This window comes from Rhinopithecus roxellana, chromosome 1 (genome assembly GCF_007565055.1).
Source record: "Rhinopithecus roxellana isolate Shanxi Qingling chromosome 1, ASM756505v1, whole genome shotgun sequence".
NCBI lineage: Eukaryota > Metazoa > Chordata > Mammalia > Primates > Cercopithecidae > Rhinopithecus > Rhinopithecus roxellana.
The window spans coordinates 65,125,595-65,139,956 of record NC_044549.1 but is presented as its reverse complement, the minus strand read 5'-3'; the positions used below and the strand labels follow the sequence as shown (position 1 = coordinate 65,139,956).

At 35.7% G+C, this 14,362-nt stretch overlaps 1 protein-coding gene across 1 annotated transcript in view; it reads left to right on the top strand.

The window, feature by feature from the left end:
* The window catches only part of LOC104680140 (contactin-3), a 334,676-nt gene that overhangs the window by 230,877 nt on the left and 89,437 nt on the right, over positions 1 to 14,362 (top strand). The window contains exons 7-11 of the mRNA XM_030938334.1: positions 1,193 to 1,295; positions 1,818 to 2,002; positions 5,546 to 5,682; positions 6,649 to 6,778; positions 9,208 to 9,358. Of these exons, the coding sequence (XP_030794194.1) occupies positions 1,193 to 1,295; positions 1,818 to 2,002; positions 5,546 to 5,682; positions 6,649 to 6,778; positions 9,208 to 9,358 (706 nt within the window). The remainder of the gene's footprint in view (positions 1 to 1,192; positions 1,296 to 1,817; positions 2,003 to 5,545; positions 5,683 to 6,648; positions 6,779 to 9,207; positions 9,359 to 14,362) is intronic.

The window sequence follows — 14,362 nt, the reverse complement described above, 5'->3', positions numbered from 1 at the left end:
CAAGTGCAATTCTGAGTGCAAATGGTGCTGAGGCTGCAAACAAAAGCAATTGGGAAAATGTATAAAGTACATCGAGAAGAACTGTCACTTCATGTTTTTTGGCACAAAGACTATTTTATGAGTATAATTACAAAAATGATTTGATAAATCATAGGTCCTTATGCATAATTCTTACCCAGGGCAAGCTTCATAATTTGCAGGGACCAGTGCAAAATAAAAATAAGTGGCCTCTTGTTCAGAAGTCATTAAGAATTTTAAGACAGCAATGGCAAACTCTTAAACCAAGCATGAGACCCTTCTGAGCCCAGGGCTCAGGTTGACTCCCATGAAGTCACCTATCCTGACCTTTGCCAGCTTGAGGTTTTTAAAGCTCTGGATATTTTGTTATAGGCTAAAAAGCATCACTAAAAAAACCATTAAAGAAAAAAATCTGTTTCATCAACACCTTGATGGCTGTTTAAGGGGAGTCTAAGAGCTGCCGAGGAAGCAGATCCATAAGCCTGGGTAGTTGACCCACTTACACAAAACCATATCTGATACAGCATAATGCTATGATCACAAAGCATTGAAGCACTTTTTCCAGTCAGTTATAATTGAATTTGACCTTTCCCATTTATTAAGTCATTGTTTCTTAACTCCAGAGAGCCATTTAATAAGTTTAAGATTGGTATCTCTGCTACCAGGGTATCATTAAGTAAATTCCCTGCCATAATTTTTGTTCTTTAGGGAAATTTCAGGAAGCAATAATATATTATATATTTCAGTTTGACTAGCAATGTCAAAATTGAATACACAATTTCAAAGCCTCCCATTTTGTGTAATGTAAAAGACTTAGTGGTTTTCTTGGAACTGCTCTGTACGTGGTAACCTATGAATCAGCATATCCAAAGTTCTTAAATGTTTATTAATATTGCATGTTTGACCCAAGTTAGTTCAGGTTTTTTAAAGCTCTGGATATTTTGTTATAGGCTAAAAAGCACCACTAAAAAAATCATTAAAGAAAAAAATCTGTTTCATCAACAACTTGATGGCTGTTTAAAAGGGAATCTGAGCTGCATAGACTAAATTTTATTTAATTGAAATCACTAGAAGACCTGGTTCAAAATGGAGCAAAAGAAAGTTTTATTTAAGAAAAACGAGGCAATTCCAAAGGAAATGTTGAAACGATTAACTTTATATTGTGGATTTATAGGTGTGATGGGTGAATATGAACCTAAAATAGAAGTTCAGTTTCCAGAAACTCTTCCAGCAGCTAAAGGTTCGACTGTGAAATTGGAATGTTTTGCCCTTGGAAAGTAAGTTTTATAATATTTACTCCTATGTGCTGAAACATTAGATTGCTATAAGAAATCAGGATGGTTTTTGAAAGACTCTTCTTTTTTATTTTCTAAAATTTACTTTCATTTTGAGGCAAAGGAAAAATAAAATGCAGGGGAAATGCACATATAAAATTTAGTTTGAAACTTTCATATTTAAAGTCGATTTGAAGAGAATTACTCTGCCTGCCTAATTTCATAAAATAAATTGGTGGGTTTTTTTTTTTCCTTATTCATTTGCTGTAATCTAATATAGTGGGTCTGTATTAGGCTTTTTTCTCGAAATCATGAATTGACTCAAGAAAAATGAAGGTTATTTTATTAAAATATCAACTTAAAGACTTAAGTTAAATCCTTTTATCTGGTTTATATAATTGACCGTTGGAAGTGGTTTTCTGCATTTAAAATCCTATGCCTTCTTGTTCCATCTTAAAAGCTTTATTTTCTCAAGTCGAAAAGGCTTCCAGACAACAGCAGACAACTTGACAATTTTCTTCTTAGTCCCATACCTCAGATTAATTGGAGAAGAAGTGATGGACTGCCATTTTCCAGCAAAATTAAATTAAGGAAGTTCAATGGTGTGCTTGAAATCCCCAACTTCCAACAGGAAGATGCAGGTTCCTATGAATGCATTGCTGAGAATTCACGAGGAAAAAATGTTGCTAGAGGGCGTCTCACTTACTATGGTGAGCATCTGCTTTGGGCAAATTGGAGTTTTAGCTTTTACTTTCTCATCTATAAAATATTGTTGTTGTTTAGGGATGAGAGATTATAGCAGAATCCCAATGTTCAACTTGTTGGTTAAACATTTTGTTCAACATTTTGTTAACTGTTGATAAACATTTATCATAGGGGGTATTGAAAAGAAATAAATTTTTGTAATGAAGTTGAATATATACTCATTTTGCATTTTAAGATGATTCATGCAAAGATGAAATATTTCATATTTTTTTCCTAAGAATAACCTCTCACACACTTAAACACATTGGAGAGAGATCTCTTTTCTGTCTGTCTTCTCCTCTAGAAAACAGGTTTTGTATCTTTTTTGTTAGCTCTACTAAAGAGAAAAAAAAAAAAACTGCCTTTTGGGAAAAGTTGCAATTACTGTATTAAACAAACCACATGAACTCTGGCTCCTGTTGAGTTCTTCAGTGTTACTCTATCCCTTCCAAAAATGTATCTGTACTCTGTTTGCTGCCTTTAATTTGTAATCACTTTTTTTTTGATGTACTGCTCAATTTGGGTAAGGAAAGAATAATAATGTCACCTTTATTTAGAGTCTATTTGTAGGCAAATTAGATTGCCTTTTTATGAAATTTGTTTTCAAACCTCTTATTTTAAGAAAACTGGGTTTTTGATGAAAACATGGCTTAGAAAGAATAAATATATAATTTTACAAAATGGACTTATAAAATATATGGAGACATATATATTCAGCTCAGTGAATATATATTTGCCCTTTAATAATTAGAAACATTGTAAAACTAGTGGGAATCGACCACTCTTGTGAAAGGTAAATTGCATTATATTCTATTTATTTTAGAAACTGGAAATTGAAACATCTTGCAATACATCCTTGGATAGCATATGTGCATGTTGCAAGAAAGAAAAGTTTGCAAAGGGAAATATTGAAATTATAGGTCTTAGGATCCCTCCTGCCTTGAAAAATATGAAGTCTACCAGTGCATTACTTCTGGCATGATTAACACTTGTTATTATATTGTAAGATTTTAGGATCTGTCAGAAACAAAATGGAGGCATTGTTTGGTAGCATCTGTCATTCTGTTTTGTAACTCTCCTATCTTGTTGCATGATTAGTTTAGAATGTATAGCACAGAACTTACCCAGGTTTCAAGGTCGTTGGGTTCCTAGGATTCTATGGAAATAGGTGAGCAAGCACTTAACCCATGTGGCTGGCCAGCTCTAAGGCCCTGACAAAGCCAAGTAACCATTTCTCATACTCTAGCTTAGTTCCTTCTTTCTGCGCAACCACTACGTGATCTAGGATAAGAAGATGACCATTATGGGAACACACAGAATATTCCAACTGTATTAATGTTTCAGTAAAAATATTTTTAGCTGTATATAACAGAAACCCTGTATACATAATAAACAAGTGTATGCTTCATATGATAAGGAAATCCAAAGCTAAATTGTCATTTAATTACCTTATCAGGCCACAACCCAGTTTCTTTGTGATTAGTTTTTCTGCCCTTGTCTGTTTTTTTTTTTTCCTTTTTCTGCATGTTAGTTTCCATTATGATCACAAAATGGCTGCCAGCAGTGACTAGCACATCAGTTGTTACTCATCCTTCCTTTCTCCGAAACATCTAGAAGTCCCCTGCTCAAACCTCACTGGCTACGTTTTCATTCCTAAACCAGTCACTGGCAAGGAGAAATTAGATTAGACAATTAAGTGCTTCACTTGGAACAGAGAAAAATGTCATGTTTCTATAGATGATGTGAGGTGATGGAAGAGTGGACAACTGAATGAACAATTGAGGTTATTTTAGGAATAAGGAAGAGAGAAAATGAATGCACAATAGAAAACCAACAGTGTCTGCTATACTTAGTAAAAGAGGCAGACTATTGCTTTAGTCCATTGTGTAGGTAATATGATACATACCTAAAATATAAATCAGAAATTAATGCCATAAAGCATTTCATGAAAGTTGCCTTGCAACTTCTGTTTAACATTAGTATATTAAGTAGATGCCATGCAGTTCTCCAGTTATCTGCTCTAATATTTCATGTGAAAAATAGTCTATAGAATGTTTGCATCTCATATGATGGAATAAGGGGAGAAATCAGAATTGATGTGGCAGTTATGATTTCAGGATTTTTTAGTCCAGCAAATTATCCTCCCATTTGGGGAAGAAGAGTATTACTATGGGAAGCTTGTGGGACTTTTTTTTTTTTTTTTTTTTTTTTTAGAAATTTGGGTCTCTGTAAGAGGCTGATGGGTGAGTCTGTTCACAGTCATATTCCCTCTCAGGCTGATCGTTCCTGAAAGAAAAAGAAAATGTGTTTCAATATAGAGGGAAGTGATTTGGTACTGAACTACACTTGATACTGAGCAAGTTGTATGTATGTGTGTGTGTATATATGTATATATACGTATATACGTATATATGTATATATATGTATATATATACACACACACATATATACACATACACACAAAAGAGAAAAGTTAGACCTATACATTTTCAGTAAAAGCTAAATACCCACAGTTTCATTTCAATTTCATTTATAAAAAAGCAATTTTATGAGCTAGAAATGGAAAGACAAATCTTCCCATGGTTGCAATTAAATGGAAATAGATAAACTGTTTCTCCATATGGAGGATGCAAATGTGAATCCCACAGTACACATCACATGCATAATGCAATGTGAAACCAGTAAGACATCTCACCTCCCAGTTTTGGATTTAAAACACAAGCTGAGACTTGGCTGGATATACTGCGTATAGTAAGTGACTTTCATTGTAAGTGGTACAATGCTTTCATCTGTAAAATGAATTTTCCAAATACCCTCTAAAGCGTAAGTTGAAAATGATAAATCCACTTGATGGAACTTATTTACATACATAATTTAAAGTTGCATCGGTTACTTCTTTTTCTGGCAAAAACTCACATGACTCAAGTTGAACCAACTTATCCATCTTTTCCTGCTTTGATCTTAATTCACTCAGAGGTTCTTAAGATACTCACTGGTTTGTATTTAATTAAGTTATTTCTAACTTGTGGAAAATATTTTTTTCCTGAGCTATAGAAGTTTCTCTCCTATGGATGTTAATTTTTAGTTCATAATTAAGAACAATGTATGCTGTTATTCACTTATTAAGTTATCATCAGTTGTGATCTCATGATTCAAAGCTACACTTGGAAAGCAAAATCAGTTTTGTGTACCTATATTACCGTCTACTAATAGATATCTAAATAATATAATACAGTGCTCAGAATTTTGATAATAGAGAAAGCATATAATTAATTTGCCTTAGGAAATAACAGATTGCAACATCCATCCTCAAATGTAGAAATGTTTCATACATTCACTGAATAGATACTTAGTGAATGAAATATAATTCTAGCCTCTGTTCTCACTTCAATCTGTTACTCATAGTCATGTCCATTTCTGTTAATCCAGATAAGATAATAAAATAATAAATACACTTTATTTGCCGGGTGTTTTAAATTTCTTTTCTTCTCCTTTTTCTTTCATTGAAGCAAAGCCCCATTGGGTTCAACTCATAAAGGATGTGGAAACAGCCGTGGAGGACAGTCTTTATTGGGAATGTAGGGCGAGTGGCAAGCCCAAGCCCTCCTACCGATGGCTGAAAAATGGAGCAGCCTTAGTGCTAGAGGTAAGGTAACATGGATCGAAAATGGATTTAGAGGCCTGGTAAATCCACCCTTTCCTCACTTCATGTTTAGTAGATGCTTTCTTTAGTCCCTAGTACCAAAATAAACTGTTGAGTTTACACACTTTCCTTTACTTCTAAGCAGTGGTAGAGGAGGAAAAATATCAAATCAAGTACCCAGTCTGCCAGTGAGGAGAGCTTTTCAGCATAGCATTTCACTGGGAAGAAGTCCTGGTATGAATTTAGTCTGTAAAGTAATCTACTGTTTTTTTGGTATTGAAATTAGAGAAGGCCTTACTTTAATCAAATTTAGGATATAATTTCCTTTTCCTGTTTGACAACTTGGTATGGCCTCTGGAGAATGAATGTATCTATTACTTGGTTACCTTGTTACATAAGTACTTATTTTCTCCATCACTCTCATTCTCAAGCCATGTAATTTTTGCCCTTTTTTTGTATACTAAGTCAATTATGTTCTTTCAATTTCCATACATAACCTTTCGTTCTACCTAGAAACTCTGGTAAATACATGTGTTTCCCAGAAACCTTTCTAATCCACAGATTTTATAATGTTTTTAACTTGCATGATTTGAAAAAACATAGTAAAAACATTTCCAACTGATGGGATAAAAATCAACCTCATAAAACATTTTTTAAAGTCACGGTACATTTTTAAGAAACTTTAACTGTAGGGGAAAAAGTAAAATGGTTTCATATTTTACCTCTTGCTTTGTTATCTATTTTATGATATACTTTTGGACTGAAGGATGTTAATTCGTACTTCTACTGTGTGACTGTTATGTAAATTAGTCTTTCACATTTAAAATAAGGAAAAGGTTAAATTTCAAGCCAGCCTGTCTAATATTCTCAGAAAAATGTAGGAAGTTTGTGTATGAGTGAAATGATAGTTCATTTTTATTCTAAAGTGATATGTTTGTTTATATGAAAGACATTTTTATTATCGTCTAGGAGAGAATACAGATAGAAAATGGTGCCCTTACAATATCAAACCTAAGTGTGACTGATTCTGGCATGTTCCAATGCATAGCAGAAAACAAACATGGCCTTGTCTATTCCAGTGCTGAGCTCAAAGTTGTTGGTAAGACTGATTTTCTCTGTTCTCCTCTTAATTTTTTGTCTTAAATCTTTGATTGTTTCCAGAAGCAGTAATGTTTACTTTTCACATTAGGTTCCTACATCTAATAATATCTACAGTATTACAGCATGATCATTCAGTTTCTAATCAAGGCATACCTTTTAACAGTTTCTAAGGAAAAACAGCAATTATGGCCAGAATTGAGGACCAAGGGTTAAGTAAATCTACAGTAGGAATCAAATATTGGCATAAGATATCCTTATCCACCTCCAATATTACCAACTAAGCAAAGCCTTTTAGGAGAATAAGTGATTTTGGTGTTCTCTGTTGCCGGTCCCTAATAGCAAATACCAAAATCTGAGTCAATCATATTTGATTCAAAAAGAGTTGCCTTTGCCTTTAGTGACTCTGTTAGAAGCATGACACATTGGATACATTGAGGCTTTCATTGTCCAAGGTCCACTGCTTGAAATCATAGATGATCTTCTTCTTGTACTTTAGGTATAGGAGAAAAAGAAAATTTTCTGTCATGTTTAAAGCAATTGTCCAGAAGAACATTTACATTGCAAATGATTGAAAATCCAAGCAAAATGCCATAGCATAGTATAGCATAGCACAAATGAATGGAAGGAAGGGAGGGAGGGAGGAGGAGCAGGAGGGCTTGTTCATCTGTCCATGTTATTAAAATGGAGGATTTGGATTTCAGCATAATTTGGTCCAGCGTTCAAATATCATCACCATTATCAGGTTCTATATGATGTTTCCCAACAAATTGAATTTATTACCACAGTCATTCCGGTGGAAGAAAGACAGCTGTCTTAATTGCTCAAAGGGAAATCAAAGTGTTGCATGCCATTGGCCCCATATAGCCTGATTTGGGTTAATACTTGTTTCTGAACCAATCCATATGGTCAGCAAGTGATAAGGCCCTGCATGATTTAAGTCAGTGTTTCTCAACCAGGGACAATTTTGCCCTGAGGGAAATTTAGAAATGTCTGGAGATATTTTTGGTTGGTGTGGGAGGTAGAGGACCAGTATGTGGTATTCGCATCTTGTGGCTGAAGGACAGATAGGCTGCTAAATATCCTACAGTGCACAAAGTAGCTTCTCACAAAAAATAATTATCCAGCCCAAAATGTTATATGTCAAGAGTGATTGAAAAACCCTGGTTTAATGGGAAGTAACTCTCTCATCTCTAGTGCCTGGCAGTTAGAAATGCATCATCTGTACCAGGAGGACTGATGCCTGAAGGGATGATCAACTGAAAATCTGGCTGCTGTTATCCATGACAGAGAAGTAGTATATTATGACAAAAAGAGGGAGGAGTTTGCATATAAGTCTTAACTTGAAGGACTGCAATTCTATTGTAATAAATTAACCTAATGAGCTATAGTTTATCAGTCTTTAAATTGGGTGGAACCCTACTCAATATACTGTGTGGGATTGTTGTGTGTGAAAAAATACAAGGTGCGTAAACAAAAGATTGTATTCAAATATAAACAAGTTTTTATTTTAACAAAAGTCACTCTTTTAGGATTTTAACTTTTAAGGCCAGCAACCTCTGGATGCCATGTTTTCTTTACCACAATCAAATATATAATTACATAATATGATTCACTCTAAGATTTCCACTGATCAAATAAATAAATTATATTCACTGGGATTTGCCAAAAGACACAGCGTTAGCTATTTGGGAAATGCACTAGGTTTTTAACGTTTTTCACATTTACAGTAAAAGGAAGAGTGATTTTTTTAAATTAACATACCCTTTCATTCAAATGATACAATATTATGTATCTTAAATGTTCAAATGTTGCTTCAGGATTAAGATCCCATGAATTATTAGCAAACGTAGTATTTTCTGCACATTATTATATTTCATGCAGTATTATAGCATTTAAAATAATATGTGCATAATATTATTTTTTCCCAGTTTGGAAGTTCAACCTAACAGTTTGAACATTTTATCATAGCACTTGATACATGCATATGTATAAGAATATTAATTCAGTGCTTAGCCTCTGTTCTCAAAGCTTTTGCTGAGCTTTGTTGAATGCTAGGGACTGTACCAAGTGCTATGTCCTAAAGGTTAGCAAGAGAGACAACCCCATTCCTGTCTTCGCGGAGCTAACATTTAAAAACATTCTATACCAAATGTTTTCCTTTTATTTAATAAATGCATGATTGAGCTACTTTAAATCTTCACCATAAGCTAAAAATTTCTGTATAAAGTAATTGTCTCATGATTTAGACTTGCTAGAAAACATAATAGCATGAATTATCCTGTGTGTGGCACACAGTAAGCCAAGTAAATCAAGCACCGACACCCTGAATGTAAAGAAAACTTTTAAAACTGTAGAAATGGGCCTTTAAAATTGACAAGAAATTTTGTAAATGATCCACTTCTCCTTCTCTCCTTTCTCGCTTTTCAGCTTCTGCTCCGGATTTTTCAAAGAATCCAATGAAGAAGTTGGTTCAGGTGCAGGTGGGCAGCCTGGTCAGCTTGGATTGTAAACCCAGAGCCTCCCCAAGGGCACGCTCTTCCTGGAAGAAGGGGGACGTGAGCGTGCAGGAGCATGAAAGGTATTCTGATGTCCATAAAAGTGGTCATTTACTTTCCTCTCACTTTCCATGCTGATGTCAACATAGGTTTTAAATATGAAATGAAACAAAATAGCATTTCAGTAGCATGTGAGATCTTTAAGAAGTAAAATAGTGGTATTTTTGTTCTTTAATACCTTTGTAAGAGTATTCAGTTTTTTGAAATCTAAACACAGAAAATATATCTAAGTTCTTCCCACGTAGAATACTTTCTTTTAACAAGAATTTTCTTCCTGAATCACTGGGAAGACTCAACCAGAATGATGAAGGAATGTCGGTCCCAGAAGCAGACCCATATCCCAGGACAAAGAAGAGAAGGATATATAATAACAGCACATGCCAAAGAAATACAAATATTGCTGTCATCCTGTACTCAAATAATCTTGCACTATTGGTATTTAGTTTTAGCAAAGGCATCCCTGATTTCCTGGTTATAATTATAACATTGAGATGAAGAAGCAGGATGGGCTTAGTGAAAAGCACAGATTCTGGAGCTAGACCACTTGGTTTCAAATCTTCATTTTTGCCTTTACTTGCTCAATGCTGTGACCTAATCTTACTGTGCCTCATTCCCTTATTTGTTAGTGGGAATGATAATAGTTCATGCCTAATGTCAAGAATTGTTATGTGGATGAAGTATATAAATATTAATAAAGCTCTTAGGTAAACACCTGCCAGAAAGTAAGCATATGTATTGGTTATTACTGCTGCTTATCTATTATAAATTTACTCTTTATTTATTTATTATTTATTATTACAATTTATTGAGTATTTATTGCCAGGGATTATGCTCAGAGCTTGTGATAGGCAGAATAATTGGCCCCAAAGCATCCCTCTCCTTATCCTGGAAAACTGTTACTATGTTATATTACGTGGCAAAAGGTAATTAAATTTGCAGGTAGAATTAAGGATGGAACTGAAGTCATATCAGTTGACTTTAAAATAAGGAGATTATCCTGGAGTATCTGGGTGGGCCCAAAGTAGTCACCTGAGCCCTTAAGAGAGGAAGAGGAAGGTGGAAGGATTGGTCAGAGAGCTGTGATAATCACAGAAGGGGCAGGAGAGACCTGAAGCCTGAGAAAGACCCTGATGAGTGTTGCTGGCTGTGAAGATGGGGGAAGGGGCCAGCAGTAAAGGAAACAGGGACTTCAGTTCCATGACCACAAGAGGCTGAATTCCACCAGCAACCTGAATGAGCACAAAATGATTCCAGATTCAGAAGGAACACAGCCCTTCTGAATCTTGATTTTAGCACAGTGAGACATATACTGGACTTCTGACCTCCAGAACTGTAAGAGAACCAATTGATGTTGTTTTAGGCCATCAGGTTTGTGGTCATTTATAACAGCAATAGGAAACTTAACACAGAACACTGCGTGAATTATCACCTTGAAATATTTCTGCAGGTAATGAGAAAATGGAAACTTAGTGGAATTAATTTGTCTGAAGTCACATAGCCAGGATTGGGAGCCATTCTGTTTGACTCTAGGACATAACCACTGAGCTTTATCAGAGCCACATTTTGTACAGGGAGCCCAGAATCTTTGAGGTGGTCTCAGCCGTTGAAGTCATAGAGTCCAAATTATTACTTTGGAAATGAAAGGAAAACAAACAATAAAACCTTAGGCCAAGAAATGTGGATTTGCTTTTCTAAAATCACAGCATCAGATGGCACATGACCAGGTTGAACGGCTTTTAGATTATAGGCCCAAAGTTATATTTAGACAAGTTGGTTGCAACAGCACAATCTGTAGTTCCTCCAGTATTTAACCAAAGATACCTTCATTAAAAGGCAGACACAGCAGGATGACAAGATAAAATTGTGAACTGAGTGGTTTGACACAATCCAGCCAAATGCTAGGCTGCACAGAATAGATTTCTGGAACAGGAGGTTAATTAGTGATTTGCAGTTTAATTTTGTAAGCCAGTTTAAACAACTACGGGCTTGTGGCACAAACTAGTTAATTTTGGCTATGCTGGAAGTTAACTCTTCATATGGAACTGCCGACATTTTTATTTTCAAAAATTTTTTAATTGATTCAATAATATACATGAATTAAATAGAGATTATTTCCCATGGACATCAATGCTTTGTACAATACTAAATCAACTTGTCGCACAGTAGCAAATATAGTAGGTAGAGGCTTTTAATCTTAATTTTTAAAGGGGATAAAAGGATTAAGAGATTTAGCTAGAGATACACAAGGAGAGATTTATATCCACATTGTATAGTGATGGTGCTGGTAAAAATGTATAAGTTCCAGGATCTAACCTGGAATTTCTGATTTAGCCACTTAATACTTTAACCTATACTCAATACAAGTACAGATTTGTGGCACAAGCTATTTAATTTTGACTATGCTGGAAGTTAACTCTTTCTTTATAACTGCTGACATTTTTGTGTTCAAAGATTTTTTAACACAATTTAGTGTCATTAGATCAGCTATGTAATACCTCTGAATCTTCGTTTCCTCTTCCATAATATAGAGATAATATATCCTTCCTTACATAGTCACCGTAAAATCAGGATTTAGCCTGATATTTGTACATATACATATACTGATCTCTAAGAATGAGATCATGTTGTAAATAAAATTTTGAAAGTAAAAGTGGCTGAAAAAGAATTTTTTTGTTTGTTGGTTGTCTGTTCATTGGTTGGTTAGTCACTGTGAAGGCTGACAATCAAGGCTACCTGGACTCTCCATTCAAAAGGAATGCAGGCGCTGCTGTCTTGCTGTTCCATCACTCTCAACTCGTGAAACAAAACCACTGTTTTAGCGCTAGCCTCCCAGTGACATCCCAGGCAACATCAAGGAGGAAGGAAGAAGTAAGAATGTACTTCCTTCTGTTTAAGAGTCTTCCCAGAAGTCCTATACAACACTCTTCCTTATACCATACTAATCAGAAATTCATTCCCTGGCCACATTTAACTGCAAGAGAAACTGAGAAATACAGGTGGTTTTGTTTTTGTTTTTGTTTTTGTTATTGTTTTGTTTGTTTGTTTTCTGGATGGGAATGCACCCAATAAAAAAATTGAAAGTGTGTTTTTAAGGAGAGAAAGGAAAATAATTGCTAACCCAGCAGTGTCTCATGGTAATAATAGTTAGTTGTCTCTCCCTTTCAAGCCTCCTGACACTCTGCTTTGTATGACATATTTCTAATATCTCCCCTATAGATCATAAGCATTCATATATGAAGATATCTGTAAAAAGAGGGAACATATTTAAAAGAGGGTCCATAGTGTTCCAATCCTCCTTAGATCTGTGGTTTGAATTTTGTTTTTATCATTTTGAACAGCAAAAATCACTGATGAGCCAGGGCCTTGATACTTAGGGAGAAGCCTGCTAGAAGCAATTATGGAACAAGTTGCAGACTTGAACCTCCTCCAAGTCCATGGGAAATCAGAGTGGCCACAGCCATCACTTGGCAATGAAAGCCCTGGATCTTTCCCTCTTGACTTGGTCTGCAGGCTTCAGCCAAATCAGAAAAACATGTTAAAGGTAGATTTATTGTGGTTGTTAGATCATGGACTGTTACAACTTTTAAAATGCGGATTCAATCTTATTTGAAGGAGAAATGAATTCATTGGTGCATTCAAGCATATAAGACAATTTTTTGTTGGGATATTTGTGACAAAATTTGAAATGTATTTGATTTTTAGTTTTTTTAAGAGGCTAATTTGGACTTGTCGATGAATAAGAAACTTACGATAAAGATGAAAGCTTTCTCTAGCCTAACACTGGCAGCAAATACATTTTGATTAAGCTAATATCCTGTATATGTGTCATTCAAGGTCTAAATCAGAAAACAAACAAAGGATTAAATACTTTTCTTAAGCACTGAATAAACTGAGGCTGGGTACAGTGGCTCATGCCTGTAACCCCAGCACTTTGGGAGGCCAAGGTGGGCGGATCACCCGAGGTCGGGAGTTCGAGACCAGCCCAACCAACATGGAGAAACACTGCCTCTACTAAAAATACAAAATTAGCTGGATGTGATGTCACATGCCTATAATCCCAGCTACTTGGGAGGCTTGAACCTGGGAGGCAGAGGTTACGTTGAGCCGAGATCGCGCCACTGCACTCCAGCCTGGGCAACAAGAGGGAAACTCCTCCTTCCAAAAAAAAAAAAAAAAAAAAAAAAAAAGGATTGGATAAACTGATAAATGTGCCTTCTATGTAAATCATATACTAATATGTTTGAATAATTGACCAGGCGCGGTGGCTCATGCCGGTAATCCCAGTGCTTTGGGAGGCCGAGGAGGGTGGATCACGAGGTCAGGAGATGAAGACCATTCTGGCTAACACAGTGAAACCCCACCTCTACTAAGAAATACAAAAAAAAAATTAGCTGGACATGATGGCGGGCGACTGTAGTCCCAGCTACTCAGGATGCTGAGGCAGGAGAATGATGTGAACCTGGGAGGCAGACCTTGCAGTGAGCCGAGACTCCAGTCTGGACAACAGAGTGACACTCTGCCTCAAAATATCAGCACAATAACAGCTTTGCAATTATGAATCAGCGGTGATAATGTGGATCTAAGTCAGTGAGGCACCTCAATTACAGAATTGCTTTGAAGAAATGAGAGTTGTTTCTTTCAAGGATGGAGAGCATTTCAAGCTAGAGTAGTAAATGTATTACTGCCCAACAGTGGTCTTCAAAAAGCTGCTCTGAGTAGATAACAAAGGCTTATCCTGCAAAAAGTGATTCCTGGGCTCTCACAATTAAGTTCACGTTTGAAAATACCTTGAGTACCTACTATATGCTGGGCACTAAGTATTTGTTATTTCTCAGATAAGTCTATGCCATTATTTTTAGCTTTTCAGGGTACACAGACAGGTAACAGGACAGGTACAATAAAACTCAATTGGCAAAGTACAGGATGTTCAGGGATCACGTGGGAAGGCTCTATTTCCAAATTAGGGATCAGGGCAAGCTCCCTGGAGAAGGTGATGTCTGCAGCAGGACTTGAAAGATGACCAGGGT